Source organism: Pelecanus crispus, chromosome 8 (genome assembly GCF_030463565.1).
Source record: "Pelecanus crispus isolate bPelCri1 chromosome 8, bPelCri1.pri, whole genome shotgun sequence".
NCBI lineage: Eukaryota > Metazoa > Chordata > Aves > Pelecaniformes > Pelecanidae > Pelecanus > Pelecanus crispus.
Window position 1 is genome coordinate 47,949,563 of NC_134650.1, and position 22,150 is coordinate 47,971,712.

The 22,150-nt window shown below is 58.6% G+C and overlaps 2 protein-coding genes across 2 annotated transcripts in view; one reads left to right on the forward strand and one right to left on the reverse strand.

Moving 5' to 3' along the window:
- Window positions 1-7,715: 7,715 nt before the first annotated feature.
- NOB1 (NIN1 (RPN12) binding protein 1 homolog) lies at window positions 7,716-11,478 on the reverse strand. Its single transcript, XM_075715429.1, has 9 exons — window positions 11,416-11,478; window positions 9,899-10,031; window positions 9,659-9,792; window positions 9,516-9,587; window positions 9,263-9,370; window positions 8,951-9,127; window positions 8,517-8,614; window positions 8,243-8,387; window positions 7,716-7,985 (listed from the first exon to the last, which is right to left on the reverse strand). Exons 1-9 carry the CDS (start codon window positions 11,476-11,478, stop codon window positions 7,716-7,718), a joined length of 1,200 nt encoding a protein of 399 aa, XP_075571544.1.
- A 3,217-nt stretch (window positions 11,479-14,695) lies between these two features.
- WWP2 (WW domain containing E3 ubiquitin protein ligase 2) overlaps window positions 14,696-22,150 on the forward strand; it is a 40,005-nt gene continuing 32,550 nt past the window's right edge. The window contains exons 1-3 of the mRNA XM_075715814.1: window positions 14,696-14,779; window positions 15,528-15,675; window positions 15,958-16,076. Of these exons, the coding sequence (XP_075571929.1) occupies window positions 14,710-14,779; window positions 15,528-15,675; window positions 15,958-16,076 (337 nt within the window). The 5' untranslated portion in view covers window positions 14,696-14,709. The remainder of the gene's footprint in view (window positions 14,780-15,527; window positions 15,676-15,957; window positions 16,077-22,150) is intronic.

Here is a 22,150-nt window from a genome sequence, read left to right on the forward strand (position 1 = left end):
TATTGTGAGGCATGTGAATTTTTTGGGTGCTCCAACTATCTGGACGGTTTTGTGATCTCTCACTACAGCCTCATTCAGACATCGGTTTCTTCTCCTCCTGCACGTAGAAAGCTGTTGCTACAGGTAGAGCCAAACAGCTGTCACGTATGGCTATTATGCCTTGGTAGAGTGTAGTTGGTATCATGTCATTTTTCATTTTTGTTATTTTAAATAACAAAAAATAGCCTGTAAATGGTTTTTAAGTTACTCTAGTCTGTTTACTGTGTGTTTTTCCCTTAACTTGTGTGCTTAGTTGAGCCGTGTAGAGTTTTTTTGTTTGTTTTAATGGTTTTTCCTGTTTGTCAGTCCGTCATAACGTTCTCTTTCTCTTTCTGTCTCTCTCTTTCTCTCTCTCATTGAGAGGCATTGAATTACGTTTTCAGTAGTAAGGCTTCTTGCCGATATGAAGGGAACTTTTCAGAAAGAGACCTGCTCTGGGTCATTTAATTTTGAATACAGTTTTCAATCGTTCAAGTTTTGGATGGTTTATATCTAATGTGTGTTTCATTTTTTTGGAAAGCTATATTTTGTATTTAGGAAATGGTATACTATTTTGCTATTTGTACTGAGTGAGTACATTGGCATAAATATAAAAATTTATATATATACATATATATAAAATATTCTTTCTGCCACACATTTTTGTGGTAAATTTGTGAGTTTGTCTGATGTTCTACCACAACGTGGCGTCTGATAACAGTGGGGTGGGGTGGGGTTTGTTATGTCTTATATTGAGTATTTAAGTACTTTTTGCAACATAAATAACTTGTTCATCTCTCGCCATTCCATCAGGCAATTTATTGTTCCGACTGGCTATGAGAAGCTTCACTGTGTGTTTTGATGTGTCTGTCACTCAGCAATACGATCTAGTGAGGAAACCCGTAGGAATTTAGGCGTATATAAAATAATGGGGTTTCATTCAGAATGAGCCATTCAGCTTTTATCCACTATCATTGTCTATTTAATATTTTATTATTAGCGCCTCTGTGTTTTAACTCTTAATTTATGATTATGCTAAAATGTTTAAAATTTTAATCATGGTAAAAAGAATTCCCTGCTTCATAATTTCATAATGTCCAGAGCTGCTTTATAACCCTGAACCATACTTTTTCTGTCTGTGATTTTTTTTTTTTTTTTTTTTTACCTGCTAAGACAAAATAGTAACAAGGTCCTGTTATGGTTCATGACGCGAAAAAAGCAGTCTCGCAGCATTGGCTAAATGCTGTTCGAGGCTATGTAAAAGACTGAGAATTACGGACTGAAACAACTTCCAGATGGTCGTGGAAGTTGATAACCAGTTATTAAAAAATGAACTGGTGGCTTTTGCAGGATCGCAGTCCCAGGACAAGCTGCTGGGTGTCGCCTGGGGCCTTCATACACAGAAGAAGTAATAGGAATGATAAATTCACTTGTGTGCTGCTTCGATTTGTTCCGTTGTTCCAAAAAGGTGTATCCTTACGTTGAAGTGCTGTTGGTCAGTGCCAAGTCACCAGGGACCAATTCTCCGTTCAACAGGATGGATGTCCAAAAGCGAACTTCATACCAAGACTGCTACAGCTCCAGGAGAAGGGTATGTTTGGATTGTGTGCGTATTTTAGGTCGCTTACGAAGAGGGGAAAAAAAAAAAAGTAAAAAAATAAATTAAAAAAAAAAAAGAAAAAAAGGGCTGTGCTATCACATTTTTCACTTCTGGATAACACCTTTCTTTTCTTGTGTTAAATTTTCCTTGTTCATTTTAGGTCAATGTTTAAATGTACAACACTTTGAACACGTGATTTGGTTACAAAAAGTATTTGTCTTAGGAATGAAGAGATTGCTCAGCGGTTGATTAGTGTTTGAATGCTGCGTGCAAACAGCTGTTACAGGATAAAGAGAGCTTTGAGAAGCCAATAAAGAGCTTAAAGACAGGCTGCAGGATTTCATGGCAGAAAGACCCAGGAACAGTGTGAGCCACATCTGTATTTATCGCAGTCCTGAACGCTTCTGTCGTTTGAGCAGTTATTGATAATTGGAGCTTACTCTGCTTTTTTTTTGGTTGTTTATCCCTGCGTTCACTCCTCTGCACGCTCGCCGGCGTGCCTGCTAGCTCTGAGCAGACGGAGCGCTAGCCTGCAGAGCTGAGGTGCTGGTATCGGGTCTAGCCCAGTTCGACTGAGACAGTTAGAAGACACCGAGACATCCGTCTCTATAAATTGAAAGTTCCTGACATTATTCCAAAGGGGAAGTTACTGTCATATCCACAAAGCAGCGATTAAATACAGAAGATATTACTGGGTGAAAAAGGACAGACTGCAGAGCTGCACTGCTGGCGTGGGTTTCCTCTATCTTGTTTTTTCTGCTGCTTGAGCTCGCTCTTAAAGAATCGTTAAATCTGATCCTCCAGGTTAGACGTGGGCTGCGCTCTCCGGCTGCATGTGCCCCCGCAGCGCCCACGGTCCGCGCGGCATCCGCGGTACGTGGTGGTTTACAGAACAGCCGTTTCCTGGCACAGATTAAAATCTAGGGAGGCGTACCTGCTAGCCGCCAGTCGTGACTTCTGCATACGTTCTCTTGTCCGCTTATACACTGTGTGTATATATATGTATTAAAAATCATATGAATAACACAAAATACGTAGTTATTAGCTAAACTTCTCCTCTGGTAGGAAGGTATTGGTGCTTTGTGCTTAATTAGCAAGTCCACGTTTTGTTATTAACTGCCTCCTCACTGTCTGATCTGTCAGCAGTTACTCAAGCCAAATGCTTTGCTATTATTTTAACATAAAAATAGTTCAAGAAATAATTTCAGCCTTGCTGTTTTGAAGCAGATGTTTAATCACCAACCATTTTGTTGTAATTACTTTTAATTACTGACAGGGTGGTTACTTCCTATTTAGTTTTAAGATAGAATAAAGCACGAACAGTGAAGTGTTTGTTACTTTGGCAGGTTTTTTTACTGGAAATACTGAGAGTCTGGGCAGCTGTATCAGTGGACATTCCCCTAATTTAGATAGTTGAACTTTTTTTTTTTTTAAAGCTCTTCCTTTGTGATTTTGATTTAGGATATAGTGTCTAAGAAGAAAACTGGTCTGAATAGATTTTCTACTCTCTTACTATCTTCCCAGAGTCCTCAGAAAGAACATCAAACAAGTCAGAAGCTTGCATTTGTCTTAAAACATAGTTGAAATCGCAATTTGAGTAGCAGGAAAGGCGATTTATTAAAAAGCAAAATCAAAGAAGTTGTTACCGGACTAAAAAAGCTCCGCGCGGTTTCCCCCGAGGGTATGTCTGTGTGTGCAGGCATGCACGTGCACATTCATTAAAAGTTAGAAAAGAATTTTTGGTTTTGAATCTCATGCTTCCGTATGGCAAACTGTTGGGTTACTTCTCCAGGGTGCTGACAGGAGAGGAGTACAAGGGGTTACGGACATTGACCCGAGTGGTAGAGCAAGAGCAAGGAGAAGGAATTGCTTTGCATGCTGTGAGCTGAGTTGCAGGTGGAAGGTGAGAAGGAGAAATGCTGGTCACTGGTGACTCCTCATTAGCGCAAGATGTCTCCTCAGGGAATAGGTGGGTGTTGTGTTCCAGAGGGCCTGGCGGCAGCGCCGTTCTTTCGGGAGCTAAAAGGACACTGGTACTGAGATGCTTGGTTTGTTTGGGGGTTGTGTCTTCATTTGGAGTCTTTTGGGATAGACGGTGAGCACTTCGGGTTCACGTTCAGCCCAGGTCTGCCAGCTGCGTACGGCAGCAGCCACCGGAGCCTACGGAGAGAGGCCGCCTGTCGGTGCCCGCTGCAGGCTGAGAATTGAGCGTGGGGGATCCCTGTTGGAAATGTGAGGAACGCTCTTTAGATACGAGGGAAAAATGCAGCAGGAAAAAGAGAGATAAACTCCTGTAAAAGCGTACTGGTAAAATTCTCCAGTTCGTATGAGGCTCTGAGGGGTTACACAGGAGAGGCTTTTCCTTTCTTATAATCTGTATAGGTATGTAAATACACAGTGCCTGTATATTCTAGGGTTATATATATGTAAATAGAGGAATCATGTATCTATTATGTATAAATAATTAGTAGACACATGCATATAATACTGTTATATTTACATTTTTTATAAACCTGAAACAATATTACTTTTCCTTAGTATGAGGTTATTTACCGGGGTTTTTGTAGTAACTCATTAATAGTTGTATGAACACCTTTCAGTACTGTACACGTGGCGCTGTTGGTAACGTTGCTCCAGAAACTCGCTCTGCTTGTGAACGTCACTAATACCCATGGGTTTAAACCAGCTGTATGCTTTTTTGTATTTTTTTTATATCTTTTTATTAATAATTGCAGATGTGGCGTCAGCAAGCCGGTAGAGCTGACAGCCTTGGTTGAGAGCCTGCCCGCTGGATGGGCTCAGGAGGCGCAGCAGCAGCAGCGCAGGCTTTTGCACCCGCCTGCTCCCCTGCCCCCTTTCTTCCAGGGATTCCTGACTTCGGGACCTTTTCCGTTCTCGCTCTCCCAGCAGCTCGTGCCGATAGGGAACAGCGGTGGCCGTGTTGCTCCGGAGGAGCTGGACTGACACCAGCGGCTCTCTCCCGGTGGGGTTGCTCATCGTTCTTGCAGAGCAACGGATCCCGGCTGCTGCTCAGCTGGGTTGGTTTGGATTGGGAAGGTGAAGCTTAGTCTGTCGTTCCTCTTCCCTCTAGCCTGATAAAGGCAGGTATCTTTAATTTTTTTTTTTAAACTGGCTTTGTACTGCAGCAGTCACTATATAGAAAACTCTCCTGGAAAGCTGGTGAAAGCTCTCCTTGGTTTCTAGCTGTGAGGAACCCTGCCCCGACTTGTACCGATTTCTTACAGATCATGTGAGAAATTAAACTCTAAAAGAAGTCCAGATTGTAAAATCAGTAGCGTGTATTTTGTCCAGCACGACTCGTCACGCCAAATGAGGTGTGTTCCAGTGCGGGGTGGCATTAGGTTGATCGATAGACGTTACTGTCCTGGTGCAGGCTTTATCGAAGCACCTCTGCCACGGCAGATGCCCTTATTTCTTCTCTTTGAGCCAGCAGTTCGCAGGTCTGATCTCTGCTGCTTCTGGAGACGGAGAGCTGCTGTAATTTTTGCTGTTGCAGTTCATGAAGTTGCCTCGTAATGCTCAGGTGTACTGGGATGGGGGTGAGGAATCCGGGGATTTCCCTGCTTGCCATAGGACACTCACTGACGCTCTTGCAAGCGCTTGGTTCAGGCTCCAAAGCTCTGACGCCCAGCAGCAGCCCACTGTAAAATAGCTCTCTACAACCGCCTGACAGGAGGGTGCAGTGAGGGGGGTGTTGGGCTCTTCTCCCAAGGAACAAGCGATAGGACGAGAGGAAATGGGCTCAAGCTGCGCCAGGGGAGGTTTAGGTTGGAAATTAGGAAAAATTTCTTCACGGAAAGGGTGGTCAAGCATTGGAACAGGCTGCCCAGAGAGGTGGGGGAGTCCCCATCCCTGGAGGTGTTCAAAAAACGGGCAGAGGTGGCACTTGGGGACATGGTTCAGTCTGGTCTACCCTTGATTGGTTTAGTGTGGACTTGGTAGTGTAGGTTAATGGTTGGACTGGGTGATCTTAAAGGGCTTTTCCAACCTAAACGATTCCATGATTCTATGATTCTATATTCCGGTTGCGTGCGTGTGCTCCAGGATCCAGATTAGGAAGGGTCCTGCGTTCCGATCACGTACGTGGCCTGCACTGCTTCCTAGTCCCTGGCGCTGCCCCTCGGAGCTGGGGAGGGTCTGGCCCCCGTGCCCCTTGGGCGGGTGGTCCCGAGGTCGGGGTGACGGCGCCCGGGGGAAGCTCCCTCTGAAAGGAGCGCGAGCGGCACTTCTGGGTGTTGCAGAACTGGGGCCGCGTTCCGGGATCCTCCTTAGTAGACCACAGTATTCCCAAAGCTTTTTTTGTTTGTTTGTTTTCTTTTTAAAATTCTGGACATTTGAAATTTGTAATTTGAAATATTTACTTCTGAGCTCATTGTTAAGGAGTAAGCTCCAAAACCCTTCAGAGCAGAGCTTTCTACCTCTGTTGCTAGCTGCATCTTCGAGTGGTTTGCCCGCCTTTCTGCCATGTGTTCCTGGGGTGCACTGATCGACTGCTGAGCTGCCTCTTCCACTGTCCTGCAATGTGAAAGTAGCACCAGATATTCCTTTGTGCATTTCTGTGTATATGGCTTTCGTAGTTGGGATTTCCAAAGCACTGATACCCGGTGTTTTCAGTTTGTTCCATGAGGGGATATTTCATTTGCATCTATGTTTTTAGCTATCCTGTGATAACTTGTTGAATATTAAAAAATAAAAATATTTTGCTTCTATTGGGACATTTGTATACTCGCAACTATATTTCTGTAAACAGCTGCAGTCAAAAATAAAACAATGAAAGTTTTCATTTTGCAGTGTAAAGTCTTGTTGTGGTTTTTGCAAGGGCACCCTCTCTGCTGGGAGAAGGCGTCCGTTCAGTACGGAACAAACCCGTCTGGGATCCATACGGTGCTCGGAAATGCTGGGAAAGCCGGGAGCCCGCGATGACCTGTGCCTGTGGCGTATCCCGCTGTGTCGTTGCATAAGAAAAGGCACCGTGTTGCACATGCACTTTTAAAAAAATACTGCAATGTCTCATTCAGATTTTGTGGTGTTAAGTCCAAAGTAACCATCTCTACTGCCATCTTCACTACCCACACCCCACTGCAAGTTACAGAGCGTTTGAAGAAATTAGTTGTGTAGTCCACCTAAAGCAGGGCTCTGTGTCAGAGCGACCCGAGAGGAGATGCAGAGGTCTCCCCCGGGATGCTCTGCGGGCTGTTCTGCCCCAGGGAGGCAATGCCAGAAGCCTGGAATGAACGGCCTCTCCAGCAGAATTAGCACAGCCCCGCTTTATCTGCATCTTGGGGCATTGGTGCTGTAACGGTCTGGGGATTGCTGAGCTCAGGTGCGTGCTCCCCTTCCTGCTGACCTGCAGGGATGTAACCTCCGGTCCCGGTCAGTCATTTTGAGAAATTGCAACGGGGGTAAGAATAAACACTGCAATCGCCCCGCGAGCTGGGCAGAGTGTTTTACTGTGAGAGCCTGAAGCAGGTTCAGCCGAAAGGCTTTCCCCCAGTGCTGCCCCAGTGCCTCGGTCAGACGTGGCAAACGCAACCCCCAGCCGCTGGCCTTTCCCCCCCCGGAGCTGCCAGCCCTGCTGCAGGCACTCGTTATCCGTCCCCCTCATTAGTGCCACTGTGGTGCTATGGGACAAAAGAAAACACCCTCAGAAACCCTCCTCAGCCTCCTCTTCCTCGCGAGGCTCGGAGAAAGGCACGCGCCGGCCCGTGAGCCTGGCACAGGCAGCCACAGAAACAAGACGGAGCCAGGGCGCTGCGGGTTTTTTGTGTTTATTAGCACGGCAGGCACTGCTGGGGGGGCGAGCAGGGAAGCCGCTACCTTGCCCAGCTCCCCCGGCTCTGGCAGGCCAGGCCGGGTCAGAGCCTCCCCAACCTGACAACCACCACCCCCAGCCACTCCTCGGGCACCACAGAAGCGCAGAAGGAAAAGCCCGGCCCCTGTCCAGGGCAGCCGCCTTCGGAAGGGCGCTGGGAGAGGCCTCGCCTTCCCGGAGCCATCGGGCAGCAACACGCAAGGCGCGGGTGGATGGTCCTTCCCTCGCAGCGCCGGCTGCGGGGGTCCCATCCCGTCCCAGCCTTCACCTCCTCTTCACAAACTTCTTTGTCACGGCGTTGGGGTTCAGGCGCCTCCTGCCAGCGCCCAGGGCCGCGTCCCGGATTTGCAGATTGGCCGCGCGGCTGTAGATGTCGTTTTCCGCAAAGGGCGAGACCCCGGCGACGTAGTCGGGGTCGAAGACGTTGGTCTTCTGCCTGGCCTTGCGGGACAGCCGCTGCTGCGGGAAGGGCTGGTCTTCCACCAGGTGAGGGTTGTTCGCGTGCTTCCCTCCCTTCGGGGCCGGCAGCGGGTACTGCCAAGAGAACGGCAGTCGTTAAACTCGCGTCGGGGGTGACTCTTGCTCAAAGGGACTCGGAGATGACTGCAGGCCTCTAGAGAAGAACCGAGCAAACGAAGCCCAAAAGCCGCCTGCTCAAGTGGAACATGTGGAGGACGAGCACAGCTTTGCTTTGGCTCCTGCCTGGCAATGGTTCCCTCCAACCCGCCGGCCGCAGGCCCGGCCCCTTGTCCCAGCAGCAGCCGCCCAGCACGTCACGTACAGCTACTCACCCTGAGCCCTCGGGGGTTCAGCACCTTGGGGTTGCGGGAGAAATGCATGTGGAGGCTCCCGTCATCGCTGACGCTCACTGCAACCTTCTTCAGGGTCTTGTTACCGCAGTGGGGACAGAAAACCTTAGTCATGTCCGAAGTGGTCCTGCAAGACAGGTACGGAGCGGGTTTACGGCTCCCTGGGCCACGGAACACCGGCTTTGCCCATGAGCGGGATCATCCAACCAGCCCCGGCAAGCACCGTGCCCGTGCCGCTCTGCGCACACGCGCTCACCTGAAGCAGCCGTGGCAGCGGAGGATGTAGCTCCTGGCCTGGCGGATCAACATCCCGTTCACCGCCAGCACGTGGAGGCCCATCTGCAGCAGCACGTTCTGCAACGAGGAGGGAGAAACCGGGACACTGTCAGCTGGGACTGCCAGGAGCTTTAACTGGGGTTTGCCAGCCCAGGCAACGAGAGGTGGACGGAAGCGATGCCAACGAGCTTTGCAGGGGCCTCTGCGGCAGAGAGAACCGGCTGCTTTTAAGATAAAAGGAGCCGTCACAAAGCTGCTCTCATCCTGCCCAGGGGACTCGGCAACGCGCTCCTCTGTCTCGGTGTGCTGGTTCAACCAGCCCGGAGGTTTGAGCTATTTGAGACTGCCCTCGCCCACGCCGACACGCTGCTGAGGCTGGAGCCGGTGCCGTGCAGGGCAGCAGCCAGCACCCACCTGCATGGCAAAGTCGGTGGTGACACAGCCGACCTGGACGCTGACGGGAGCAGTGTCACAGTGCCCCGTGTCCTGCTGGACCTGCTTGAGGTTGCTGGGTGTTATCCAACCCTCATCGTCACTCTCCTCCTCCTCCTCCTCTTCCTCAGCGCTGGCCCCATCCTCAGAGCTCTGGTGCTCCTCAGCGGTCTCTGGGCTAACGGAGACGCCCTCAGCTTTCTGGGGTGGAGAAGAGAGTCAGCGATGGCAGACGCCGCGCTCCCGGTCAGAAACCAGGGCAGGACAGCAAGGAGAAGAGGCTCTGGGCCTCACCAGCAGCTCCTGCAGCTCCTCCTCGATGCTGGGCAGCGGGGCTCGCCAGTAGAGGAAGGAGCTGAACTCGTCGCTCTCAGACGGGACCGCGCTCCTCTCGGGGCTGGGCTGACGCTGGCCTTTCCCTGGGCGCTTGTGCTGCAGGGGGGGAGGCAGGACAGGGGGTCCTTCACCCGCTGCTGCCGGGGGCTCTGCGGGGCTGCGTCCCCGTCCCCAGTGCCTCGCCTCGGAGCGCTGCGTCCCCGTCCCTTACCTTGGTGGGCAGGTGGAAGCCGGCGAGGTGCAGGGGGGCCTCGGGGTGCCGCAGGGTGGAGCTGAGCTGCACCTGGGGAGGCAGCACAGGGGGTCGGCGGGGAACCCCGGGGACAGAGCCCCGTCCCCGGGAACGGCCCATACCTTGTCCTGGGGCTCCCAGCGGAGGCAGCCGGGGCCGTCGGTATCGGCCTGCAGCTGGCAGGTGAGGGCGAGCACCTGCAGGTCGGCGGCCGAGAGGCTGGGGTAGTCCCCGGTCTTCTTGGAGAAGTCGGTCACTGCAGGGCGGAAGGGACGGGAGCCGTTGGGGTGGTCCGGGCCTCGCGGGGACGCAGGGAGCCGGGTGGTCCGGGCCTCCCCGGGGCGCAGGGGCCCGGTACTCACCGAGGCGCAGGATGTCGGGCCGGGGGCGGCGGAGGTGCAGCTCGCAGGGCAGGGCAGCCAGGCGCCGGCGCGTCGGCCTGTCCCGGATCTCGGCCAGCACCTCAGGCACCGTGTACAGGTTCTGTGCGATGTCCTGTGGGCAGCGCTGTCAGACCGGCCTGGGTCCCCGGGCCCCAGCCTGGTCCCCCCTGGCTTGGCCCGGTCCCCTCTGGCCCCTGGCCCGGTCTCCCCGGTCCCAGTCACAGAATCATAGAATGATAGAATCGTTTAGGTTGGAAAAGCCCTTTAAGATCACCCAGTCCAACCATTAACCTACACTACCAAGTCCACACTAAGCCAATCAAGGGTAGACCGGACTGAACCATGTCCCCAAGTGCCACCTCTGCCCATTTTTTGAACACTTCCAGGGATGGGGACTCCCCCACCTCTCTGGGCAGCCTGTTCCAATGCTTGACCACCCTTTCCGTGAAGAAATTTTTCCTAATTTCCAACCTAAACCTCCCCTGGCGCAGCTTGAGCCCATTTCCTCTCGTCCTATCGCTTGTTCCTTGGGAGAAGAGCCCGACCCCCCCTCCCTGCCCCCTCCTGCCAGGAGCTGCAGAGCGATCAGGTCTCCCCTCAGCCTCCTCTTCTCCAGGCTGAACACCCCCAGCTCCCTCAGCCGCTCCCCACCAGCCCTGTGCTCCAGACCCTGCCCCAGCTCCGCTGCCCTTGTCTGGATACGCTCCAGCACCCCAATGTCCTTCTTGTGCTGAGGGGCCCAAAACTGGACACAGCATTCCAGGGGCGGCCTCACCAGCGCCGAGCACAGGGGACGATCCCTGCCCTGCTCCTGCTGGCCACACTATCCCTGACACTAGCCAGGATGCTGTTGGCCTTCTTGGCCACCTGGGCACACTGCTGGCTCATGTTCAGCCGCTGTTGACCAACACCCCCAGATTGTTTTCGGCCAGGCAGCTCCCAGCCACTCTTCCCCAAGCCTGTAGCGCTGCATGGGGTTGTTGTGACCCAAGTGCAGGACCCGGCACTTGGCCTTGTTCAACCTCACACCGTTGGCCTCGGCCCATCGGCCCAGCCTGGCCAGGCCCCTCTGCAGGGCCAGCGTTCAGGTTGGGAAAGCCCTTTCAGATCATCCAGTCCAACCATTAACCTACACTGCCAAGGCCACCACTAAACCAGTTAAGGGGAGAGTAGCAATTTCATGTTTCCTGGCTTGGTGGCTGGATTATTTTTTAATGAAAGTAAAACTAGGGATCATTAAGGTTGGGAAGGGCCTCTAAGACCATCAGCCCAGCCGTCACCCCAACACCCCCGTGCCCACTAACCCATGGCCCCCAGTGCCACCTCTGCCCGTTTTTGAGCCCCTCCAGGGCTGGGGACTCCCCCGCCTCTCTGGGCAGCCCGTTCCAGTGCCTGACCACCCTTTCCGTGAGGGAATTCCTCCCAATATCCAGTCTAAACCCGGTCCAGTCCCCCCGCCCCGGCCCGCTCCCCCCGCCCCGGCCCGGGCCCGGTACCTGCAGCGGGGCGGCGCTGAGGAAGGCGCCGGTGTCGGCCACGACGTGCGGCACGCGCGCCATGCCCGCGCGCCCCATGGCCCCGCCCCGCCCCGCCGGCAGCCGCGCGCCCGCGTGACCGCTTCCGGGCGGCGCGGTCAGGTGACGGGCCGGGGTCACATGACGGCGGGCGCCGGGGCCGGAAGCGGGAGCGGAGCGGTCGCCGGTAACTCGGGTGGCGGGAACGGGACCGGGGCGGGGGGCGGCCGCGGTGCCCCGGCCCGGCCCCGCAGGCGCTCCCGTCCGGCGGGCGGGGGCTGGCGGGGCCGCGGGAGCCGCTCGGCCGCGGGCTCTGCCCGCCCCGGGGCGGTACCGGCCTGGCCAGGCGAGCTGCGGCCCGGCCTGGGGCGGCGGGGCCCGCGGGGAGGGCTGTCCCGGCCGCCGCCTCCCCGCCGCGCTGCCCCCGGGGCCCGGCCGCGGCGGGGGAGCTCCGGCCCCGCTCGCCCTCCCCGGCGGCCGCCGCTGCCCGGCCCGGTGCTGTGCGGGGCGAACCGGGCCCGGCGGCGGCGAGGGGGTGCCCGGCTCCCGCGGCTGCTGCCCCGGCCCAGGCCGACTCGGCGCGGGGTTTAAGCCGAAAATGGAGCGTGCGGGAGCGGGGAAAGGCCGATCCGGGGGGAAAGCTGTGCCCGGGGAACGGCGCTGGCACGGGCGGTCTGGTGGCTGCGGGGTGTTTAGCGTGGCCAGGGGAATTAAAGCAAGCGGTGGCGAAGCCGTGCAGGATCGGGAGGAGGGAAGGTGGGGGAAAGAGTCAGGATTTAAAAGAAAAGAGGATAAAGGCAGCCCAAACGGGAAGGCTCTCGCCCTCATCTCACGCAGGAGGGTGCGGTGAGGAAACCGGCGGCCGGTCTGGCCCGGGGCCCTCTCCTGTCACGGGGTGCTCGGGCGAGCCTGCGAGCACGGGGCAGGCACGTCGCGGCGGCTTGGGCCCGTGCCCCGGCACCGGGGTACAGCGGTACCAGGGGAGGGCGGCAGGGCTGCGAGGGGACGGTGTGCGGAGCGGGGGCCGGGAAGTGGAAATGCCCCTGTAGCAGGCACCGCTGGGTGATGAACGAACCCCAAATCGCCTTCTCCGGTGGAGTGGGCGGCGAGGCTGGCGTCGCCACGGGGGGCGGCTGGAGAAGAGCAACAGCAGCACCCGTGACGGCGAGGGAGCGCCGGCAATCCAGGGTCCCCGCTGCAGGGGAGTGAGCCTCGGCTCTCGCCGCAGTGACTTTGGGGCGCAGGTTGTTACGTTAGCGTGAGAGGCCCCGAGGGCCGGCGGCTGGCCCGGGGCGGGTCGCAGGAGGTGCTGTTTAGGAGGGACACGTGCACCCGGCTGTTTTCTGTGGGCCTGCTTAATGGCGCTAATGAAATAAGCGGTGATGCGGAGCTGGGGAGTCATAACAAACACGAGGAATAACAATATCCTAAGGGAAGGCCAGGGTGATCTGTGAGCCAGGATAATTGGAGTAGGAGTAACTGTAGTAATAGCAAGCGCAATTAGTCTCGTGAAGGACCTCCCTCCGTAAGCCGGCTCTCCCCCACTCGTGATGGGGAGATCAGCGTGTGCTAGCGAGCCTCCAGCCCCCGTCTGATAGAGCTGAGACAGCGGCAAGTCTGGCACCAAGCGAGGTTTTCTGGGCAGAGGTGGGGATTGTACAAGGCACCGGCCAGGTCTCGGCTGAGCACGGAGTCCCGGGAGGGTTTGCCGTGCTGTGGGGGGGGGGGGTGAGGTCTCACGGAGAAGGGGGTGGAGAGTGGAGACCCTGGTTCATGAGAGGGGGTTTAAAATGGAACCTGGCTTTGCGGTGGAGCTTGGTGAGGTCTAATGAGGGTGTGGGGATTGGGCAGGGAAGAGAGAGACTCCTGCGTGAGAGGAGAGGTGGCAGAGATGCTCTTCTCCCCTCTTCATGCTTCCCACCCCCTGCTCAGGGCAGGGAGAGCTTGGCAGGCGCTCCGGGCCGGGGCCGGGCAGGAGGGTGCTCTTGGCTTTGGCGGCTTGGGAGGGGGATCAGGTTCGACACCATCTGAGCCCTTGCTGCCACCCCAGGAGACAGGCTTGAGGCTTCTCTTTGCTCCTGCCTGGGGGTGTGCAGTGTCTGCCCCGCTGTGTTGGGGGCTTGTGCAGGCAGGGACCCTCCGGTCCGTGACCTTGACACCCACTGCAGGCGCCCGCGCTTGGCGCATCCTCTCCAGCTCCTCTGCCTGGGAAGCGCGGAGAGGAGGACTGCTGCCTGCGGGCTCAGGAGGACAGTGCAAGTCGATAGCTGACTCCAGTCCCAGACCGAGCACCTCGTGCTTCTGCGTGATACGTGACCTCATCCTTCTACCTCGTGGTCAGTCGTTTCGGCAGAGGTGTCCGGCCGCGTGTTCTGCCACCGTCCCTGGGTGTTACAGCCTGCGCGCTTCCCTGTCCCTGGTGGGTGACTCCAGGGGGAAGCTGCAGCAGAAGGGGCAGGGGGAAGCGCTGTGCTTGCGGTGACAGTGACGTGGTGCCAGAGAGCAAGGAAGTAGCGAGCGCTTGGGGAAGTGGAAGCCTGGGCTTGTAGCCTGCTCCGCAGTGTGATCCTTCTCTGTGTTCAGAGCAGCTGCGGTCCCCGTCCCCTCCACAGTATGTTAGAGTAGATGGGGACCGATTTTTTTTCTGTGGAACTTTGCTGCCAGGAAGAGACCTGGGCTGTCCTTGAGGGATGCAGCTGCTTCCCCATACTGTGACCAGGCCTTCCTCTGTTCCGCCAGTGTCACTGCCTCGTCCTTTCCAAGGGATCCCTGGTGCAGTGGCCATGCAGGCTGCTCGTGAGCCGGTGCTGCTGCTCCGCAGCACCGAGCAGGCTGTGAGACAGGGTATCCGCTGAAGGCTTCGGAGACTGCTCTGTCCTTGTGCCGGCTGACATTGGCAGTGACCTTTGGGTCAGGGTGAGCTGCAGCTGCCCAAATGGGGTGTCCAGAGGGCTGAGCGCTGCCTGGCTTGGCTCGGATCTTTTCAGGCCGTGGCGGTGCTGTTGAAGGGGAGTTTCTCTCCCTAGGGCGCAGCGTTGCCGTTGCCTGCAGTGCAGGGCTGGTTTATCAGGAGTGAGAGGGAACCTGCGTTTACCAGGCATGTGCCTGTCCATTGCCAGGTCTCCCAGCTGCGTGGGTCCCTTGCAGTAATGGCTGGGCTGCGTTCGGGCCCAGAGGGGCTGACCTGGGACCCCAGTGCAGCCCCCGCTTCCTCGGCACGGTGGGAGCGGTGCTGAGGTGTCTCCTCTCTCTCTGCTTCCAGCCAGGGGTGATGCCATGGCTGCTGCGAGCTCCAGCAGGGCCAGGGCCGGGCCGCCCTGCGAGAAGTCCCAGCTCTCTGTGAAAGGTGGGTCCCGCTGCCTCGCTGAGGCAGGGAACGTGGATTTCGGGTGCATCTGGTCCGGGCGTGTGCTCTGCCTGTGTCCCGGGCTGGGAGACCACCTTGGGTGGGGGGAGCAGTGGCTGGGGAAGGCCAGCACTGCCCTGCGTCCCGTGGGCGCCCTGGGAAGCGGAGCGGCTGTTGGCTGGGCTCCGCCGCCTCTTCTCCCCGTCGGGACGTGGCTCCGTGGCCCTGCCAGGGCCGCGTTGGTGCTCCCGTGGCCGCGAGATGGCTCCCGTCCCCCGGAGCCGCATCCCCTGGAGCCGCATCCCTGCTCTGCCCTGCAGCCCCTGCGCAGGGCAGTGCTGGCCTGGGGGGTGGCCGAGCCTCCTGGGGGGTGGCCGAGCCTCGCCGGGTGGGTGCCTCTACCCAGCGGCTCCGGCAGAGCCCCCTTGTCCCCACCTTGCCCACGAGCCCTGGGCTGGGGCGGTGTCTGTGGGGACCCTGACACTCCTGCAGCCTTTGGCTGTGGGGCTGAGGTGTGGGTGAAGCTGGGGACAGGCGGTGACCGGGGGCTGGTGATGGGAGCACCCAGATACGGCCGTTGCCGCCATCAGGAGAATCGCTTCTCGCTCCCCCCTCGCCCAAAAGCAGTTTGACTCTGCAGCGAGCCGTGGCACCCCGAGCTGGCAGGGATGGGGCGTGTGTGTGTGTGGGGCGGGGGACGGGGTCTCCCCTGCGGCTGCCTCACCCTCTGCCTGTCCCCCCTGCCCAGTCGTGTCCATGAAGCCCAAGGTGCACAGCCGCCCGTCGCGGATGAACTGCTACGTGGAGGTGGTGGGCGACGGGCTGCCTAGCGAGACCAAGAAGACGGGGAAGCAGATCGGGAGCTCTGAGCTGCTGTGGAATGAGATCCTCGTCCTGTAAGTCTCCACGACTCCCCGGTGCGGGGCTGGTGCCGGGGCTGGCCCCGCGCTCCCCGGCGTACGCCACTGTGCCGTCGGCTGGGGCTGCTCGGATCTTTGCCCCCCAGACGAGGACGCTGCCAGGGACAGCGGGGCTGGGAGCGGGGGGGTCTCCCGTTGCCCCGTGGCCTTGCCCGCCTCCCTCTGCTCCCTGCCTTTGGCAGGCCTGGCACTGCCTGCTCCCCGAGCACAGAGCAGGGCCAAGGCCACGGTGATGGCCCCCTTCTCTGGTCTCTGCAGGAACGTCACGGCTCAGAGCCACCTGGACCTGAAGGTGTGGAGCTGCCATACCCTGAGGAATGAGCTGCTGGGCACCGCCTCCGTCAGCCTCGGCAACCTGCTGAAGAGTGGCGGGAAACGTACGTACAAAGCCGGACCCCACCGGGGTCCCTCGGCCTCCGCCCCGGCTGGGGGCCCTGCGCTCCGCAGGCTCCTGCCGCCTCGCCTGCCCCGTAGGTGCGTGGCGGGGAGGAGAAGCGGCGGCCGCGGCGGCTCCCGTGCAGCCCCCCGCCCCAGGAGGGAACAAGGTGCCATTGTGCACCCTGTCAGGGCTGGGGCGTGACGGAAGCCGTACCTCCGTTAGCCAGGGTGCCGCAGCCTGCGTGGAAACACAAACTCCTCAGCTATTTGCTGCCATTTGTGGTTGCCAGAGTGTGGCTCGTGACAGCAGCTACCGCATAAAGGCGGCCATTCAGGGCTCGGGCCGCGCGAGCGGCTGTGCGGGGCTGGAAAAGGCTCGCTCTATCTTTTGCAAGCAAAGCTTTGCCGCTTGCGAGAGACAGACCTGGTATTGAGTGGAGAGAGGGGCCTCCCGTGCCCCGGGGGGATACGGGGCTGGTTCAGGCTCTCCCCCGTGCCAGGGGCTGGGGTGAGCTGCGTTCCCTGGCACTGCCAGCTGCAGGCTACGAAATCGCGACAGCGTCCCCGCTGTGCTCCCCGCGGCGGGCGTTTTGCCGTGTCCCTGGGTGGCACCGTGTCCCGCTTGGGCAGCGAGGGCCATGCAGGGAGCTCTGCCGCCGTCATCCCGCAAAGCCCGTGAGGACCTGAACGTCCGCCCCGGGTAGCTGCAGAGCTGGGTTGCCTGGTGCTTGGGCTCTTGTTGTCAGGCAGCCTGCAGCGGGGGTCTCTGCCCCAGCGCACCCTCCTCTGCAGCTTTTTCTTCCCGAGCTGTGTGAATAAGCTGCCATGCTGGGCTCCTGGAGCCGCTGCTGCTCCCGCCCTACCTGCCTGCTCCTCTGCAGGGGCACAATCGGCTCTTTCATTAGCAGGCGTCCCAGGGGGCTGTGTGGAAAATGAATGGAAAAGGCAACTGGCTGTTCTAGCTTGTCCGTTAACATCCACCAGAAAAAACGTGTCAGATTTTTCCTTGACACCATGGGCTGGGAGGGAGGACTCTTAAAGCTGCAGAGCCTGCCCTGCCCTGCCCTGCTGGGAAGGTGCTGCCGTGGGCTGGGGGCAGCCGGCACTGCCCAGACGAGCCATGTGCTCTCATCTTGTCTAGCCTGCCGTCTGCTCCCTCCTCTTCTCTGTGGACTGGCTGCTTGGCCTTTCCTGCAGCTCTGAGTGAGCCTCAGGCTGCTGCTGGTCCCCAGAGGTCCCGTGGGAGCCTGGGCGCCTGGGAGACCCCTTCCCTGGGGAGAGCAGCCCGTTCCCTCTGCCTGCTGGCCCCGGGAAGGGGCCAGCTCACACAAGGGCATGCAGAGGGCGTTTGGGATTTCAAGCCATCCTGAGTCGGACAAGTAATGTCCTAACGCAGCCCGCGACCCTCTGCCTGGGGAAGGCATGGAAACGCGTGTGCCCTCTGCCAGTGGCGGGGGCCTGGCCGTCCTCTCCCCGTCCTGGGGAGCACTCAGCAGGAGTGTGCCTTCCCCCTCACCTCCGCAAAGCTGCTCCCGCCGGGCAGCAGACCCGCTTTCTAGCTTAATTGGGTTTGTTACGGTTTTAGTGAGGTTTTCCGTAAGTTACTGATATGTGAGTGTAGCTGTGGCCTTTGGTTTACGTTCCTGTAGTTCTCCTTGGTGCAGAAGAATTGTTCTGGTTGCCCTGCTTTTGGGCAGGGGTGGTGTTCTCGCTGCCGGTGATGTCCGTGGCAGTGCGTGCAGGGCTCCTGCCTGCCAGGAAGGTGCTGGAGCTCCCCCCAGTCTTTCTGTCGGCCCTCCTGCCAAGCGTGCCTTGCTTCAGGCGGAAGAGTCTCAGCTCTGAGGCCTGGAGCCTGGAAAAAGAGCTCAGCGACGAGCCCGGTCAGGCCTGAGCTCCCGGGAAGATGGGGAGAGCCTGCTGGAGCTACCAGCCCGAGCTGTCGGACAGGAGCTCCTGCTCCGGGCGGGTCCAGCCTTGCTTTCGGGCTCACTGTGCTTCCCACCGCCTTGGCAGGCGCCGCGGGGGCCTCTCCTCTGGCAGGCAGCGCCCTCCCGCTTTCCGAGTGGATTGGCCAGGGAGATGGAGAGGTGGGTAAGAACGGGCTCAATCACAGAAAATGAGCTGGAGCCTTCCGCGGAGCTGCTCCCAGGGCTCTCGTAAAACAGCTAATTTGCAATGGCACAGCCCCCTGCCCCGGCCCCCGAGCTGCTGCCTGCCGCAGAGGCACCTCTTTGTTCCCAGGCTCCGGGAGCTCCTCGCCCGCTCCTCCCGCGAGGCCTGCGGAACGTCCCCGGCCGGCCTCGCACCCCAGTCTGCCACTGGGAGCCGATACTGGGCCTCGCTGGTTTTTGCTGGCCCCTCTGTGTGCCGAGCAATGGATGTCTGTGCAGGTGCTGGAGTGAGCCAGGCTGCAGCTTGCAAATGAAAGCGCTCGCTTTTATTGCTTGCTGCTCGGGTTGCAAGTTACATCAACAGGCTCCTGTTTCTTGAGTGGCACCGCATGCCAGGGTTTTACAGATCCTGCAGAGCCTTTTCTTTCCCTGCTGCTGCACTCCAGGCAGAGCTGCTGGAGCTGCGGCCTCGCGGCACCCTCCAGGAAGCCAGCAGCAAACCCCCAAACCTCTGGAAAGCCGCAGCTGCCTCCGTGTCGTGGATACGCTGTCGAAGGAGCTCTGCTGCGTGGCCCGACTGCAAAGCGCGCGGTCGTGAAGGCACGCGTGCAGGTTGGCTGAGGTGACTGTTGAGTGAGCTGGCCCTGTGGCAGCTGGGCAACAGTCCTGTAAAACTGGTTGTCCGAGCCAGTAAGTCACAGCGGGGGTGAGACCGTGCCTACCCTGCGTCACCTTTCGGGTTTTGTGTCCCGAGCGTCCTGCAGAGCTGATGGGAATGTGGCCACCAGCACTGTCCCCGTGCCCTGGCTGCCTCCAGGCTCTCTTTGGACGAGTGGCCGCTCTTGGCGCCCAAGCCAGCGAGTAGGCAGGGTCCGCTGGCTCCGGTCCTGCCGTGCCCTGGCAGGTCTGTTTTGCAGCCAGCCAGCTGCCCCCGGTCAGAGATAGCGGGCTCTTTGACTCTCTCTTCCCCTCTTGTCTTCCTTCCCAGGGCTGCGATGGCTCAGAGGAAAGAAGCAAAAGTCTGAGGTCCTCCTGGTTATACCTGGCAGATAAATGGAGTGGGACACGGTTGTCTCTAAGCCGCGGTGGCTGAGACTGGGTCAGCAGCAGGGGCAAAGCTTCCCGCTGCCTGGGGAGACTTTTACTTTTTACCTGGGACAGTAAAGATTATTCCTTCCCCTAAACTCTGGGTTCCTCCTTGGTTTAGGGATGGCTGGGGAAGGTCTAACTTCCCGCTGCTTCTTCCCGGAGGGACTAGCCGCAGCATGGAGTCATTCCTTCGGCCGCAGGTACGCGCAAAGGTTAAGCTAGTCGTAACCTGCCAAGCGCCGGGGAGGTGGGTGCCGCGGGCGGTGCTGCCTGCCCGACGGCGCTGAGCTCTGCGGCAGCTCGGGGCCCCGAGACCCGGGGGAAGCCGGCACGGCTCCGTGCTCCCACTGGGGCTGAGAGCGGCCCCGCTGACATTATTTTCTGCCCTGCTTTTTCTGTCTAGGTGCTTTCAGGGCAGGGTTCTGGCTCTGGGATTCGATTCTTCTGCGGATTGATGGGGGGCAGGCAGGTTGCTGGCTGGCGTGCCTGGGTTTCAGGGTAGCCCAGAGGATCTGCTTATCTTCTGCTTGCGTAAGCAGCAGTCCCAGCGGCTCTCAGGGGGCGATGGTGGGTACAGCTTTGATCGCGTGGAGCCGTTTGAGTGGAAACCGGCCTTTGCATCCAGTGGAAGAGCGTTTGGGGAGCTGAGAGGGTGGGAAGCACCGTCCGGCTGCCTGTCTAGAAATCTTCCTGGCTGCGTGTGTGAAGATGGAGCCACCCAAGCCAGGGAAGAGGCAGAGGGGCTGCCCCCTCCCGCCTGGCAGCTCTCTGGTGCTTGTGCCCATAGGAGTCAGACGCGCGTGGCTCCTGGAGGTCCCAGAGAGCTTGCGCTCGGGCTCAGCCCAGGGCCGTTATCGCGCTGGCTGCTACCAGCCTCGCTTCGCGGAACTGTAAATCCGCTTAATGGGCTGGGTGGGAATTCCAGCTCACCTCGACTAAATGGGAGCTCTGATGCTGCGTGCGGGGCACTGGAAGTAGCTGAACTGAGACCTTATTCAGGACCAAATCACCCCCCGACCCCCTCCCAAAATAATAATAATCCCTCTGACATTCTGGCTGCCGGCGGGACACAGGCAGGCTTTGTGCTCAGGCGTTCAGGGGACCCTCTGTTGGTGCAACAGCAATGTCCCTTTGTGCGTCCCGCGTGCTGGACTGGGACAGTGAATGGAAGGTTCTGCTAGTGTTTATTTTCTTTAAAAAAGCTGGAGGGGGTGGCGAGGGGGAGAAGGAAGCCGGCTGGGAGGTTCGTGTTCACATCCTCCGCTTGGAGACACCTTGTCTTTGCTCCTGCGCTGCCGCCCCCTCGGCTGGGCGCCCGCACAATGAGGGCTTGTGCAGCTCCGGCGGGGAGAGCGGCGCGCTCGGCTGCCGGGCGCTCGCAGAGGGGGATGGAGGGGACCCCCGGAGCGTGCGGGCACGACTTCCGCACGGCTCGGAGAAAATGCAAATTCCTATGGTTTGGAGCAGCCGGGGAGAAACAGGGTCTGGATTTGTTCTGGTTTTTGGCTGCCCTCAGTAGCATCTTCTGTCTCGGGCTCTTAAAACGGTCTGCGAGATCGGTTCCCCATGGAAGCAAACTGAGAGCAACTCCTTTAGGCAGATGGGTAAGACCAGGCTTAGCAGAATCCCTTGTCTGATGATGGGCGGGTAACGAGCGACAGAGTTGGGCTCCAACCTCGTGAGCAAGTGCTCCTGCCGTGCCCGGACCCTGCCTCCTTGGCACTAAAATCCTGAGACGCTTTCACACGATCCACGAGCGCGGCCTGTGCTGCAGACCCCGTGGCGCTGGGCTTCGGGCTGCCTGCTGAGTGCCCTGCGGGGCAGAGACCGCTCGGAGGAGGGGGTGGTGGATCCCAGCATGGAACCGCCGGCCCTGCAGCTGGGCTCCCCTCGCAGCGCTGGTCGGCTCGGAGGAAGGACGGCCACCAGCCATGGGCCGGCGCACGTGGTGTGAGTGCTGTGACTGGCCTCGTGCTGGACCCCTTCTCTGTCCCCTTTGTGTCCCGTCCCAGTTGCGCGAGGCCGGCAGGTGCCCTGCGGCGGGGAGCAGCTCTGGACGGGGAAGGAAGGCAGGAGCCGCTCTCCGGGCTGGCACAAGAGGTGCGTGGCTGCTTCTGGTGCTAGCGATGGCCAGGCCGGTGCGCAGCGGCACCGTGGTCTCTGCGCCGTCACCCCTGGGGCTGTGCAAGCGCTGGGCTGGCAGCCGGGAGCCGTAGGTGCCGTTTGGGTGGCAGTTGCACGCCCCGGTACCCTGTCAGCGTGTCTCACCCCGGAGCCAGAGATGGGACGAGGGGTCCGTGGGGAGCATGTTCCCATTCTCCTCCTGCTCTCGCTGGCAGGTACTGCACCCTGTCCCCACGGCGGACCGGGACAAAGCAGGTTGCTGAAAAATGGTGCCGTTGTGTCGTGAGCAATCTGCGTATAATAAAAATATTATTTGAGCAAATGAGTCAGGAAGCGTCTGGGCCGGTGTCCCAGGCTGGCGCAGCCAAATTTTTCTGGCCTTCTGTGGCGGAGCAGGGTGTGCAGGCGGCCCCTTTGCACCGTGCCTTGCTCCAGCCGTGCTGGTGGCTTCCAGGGACACCTCTTGCTGCTATCCGCGTGCAGTAGGGAGCTGTCGGGAGGCCTCGGAGGAGCTGGAAGGGTGGTGGGTGCCTGTCCTGGGGCGCAGGGAGCCGTGGCTGCCAACACGTGTCGGTGAAACAGGGCAGGCGCTGGTTCTTGAAGCAGCTGCTGGGTGCCCCGGTGAGTGGCACCGTGCGGCTCGTCGCTCCCCTTCCTCGCCGCTGCAGCCCCTCGCTCCGTGCCCGAGGTGAGAACGGTGAGCGGTGTTCCTGGGGCCGTTACCCCGAGCAAAGCCACGGTGTCCAGCT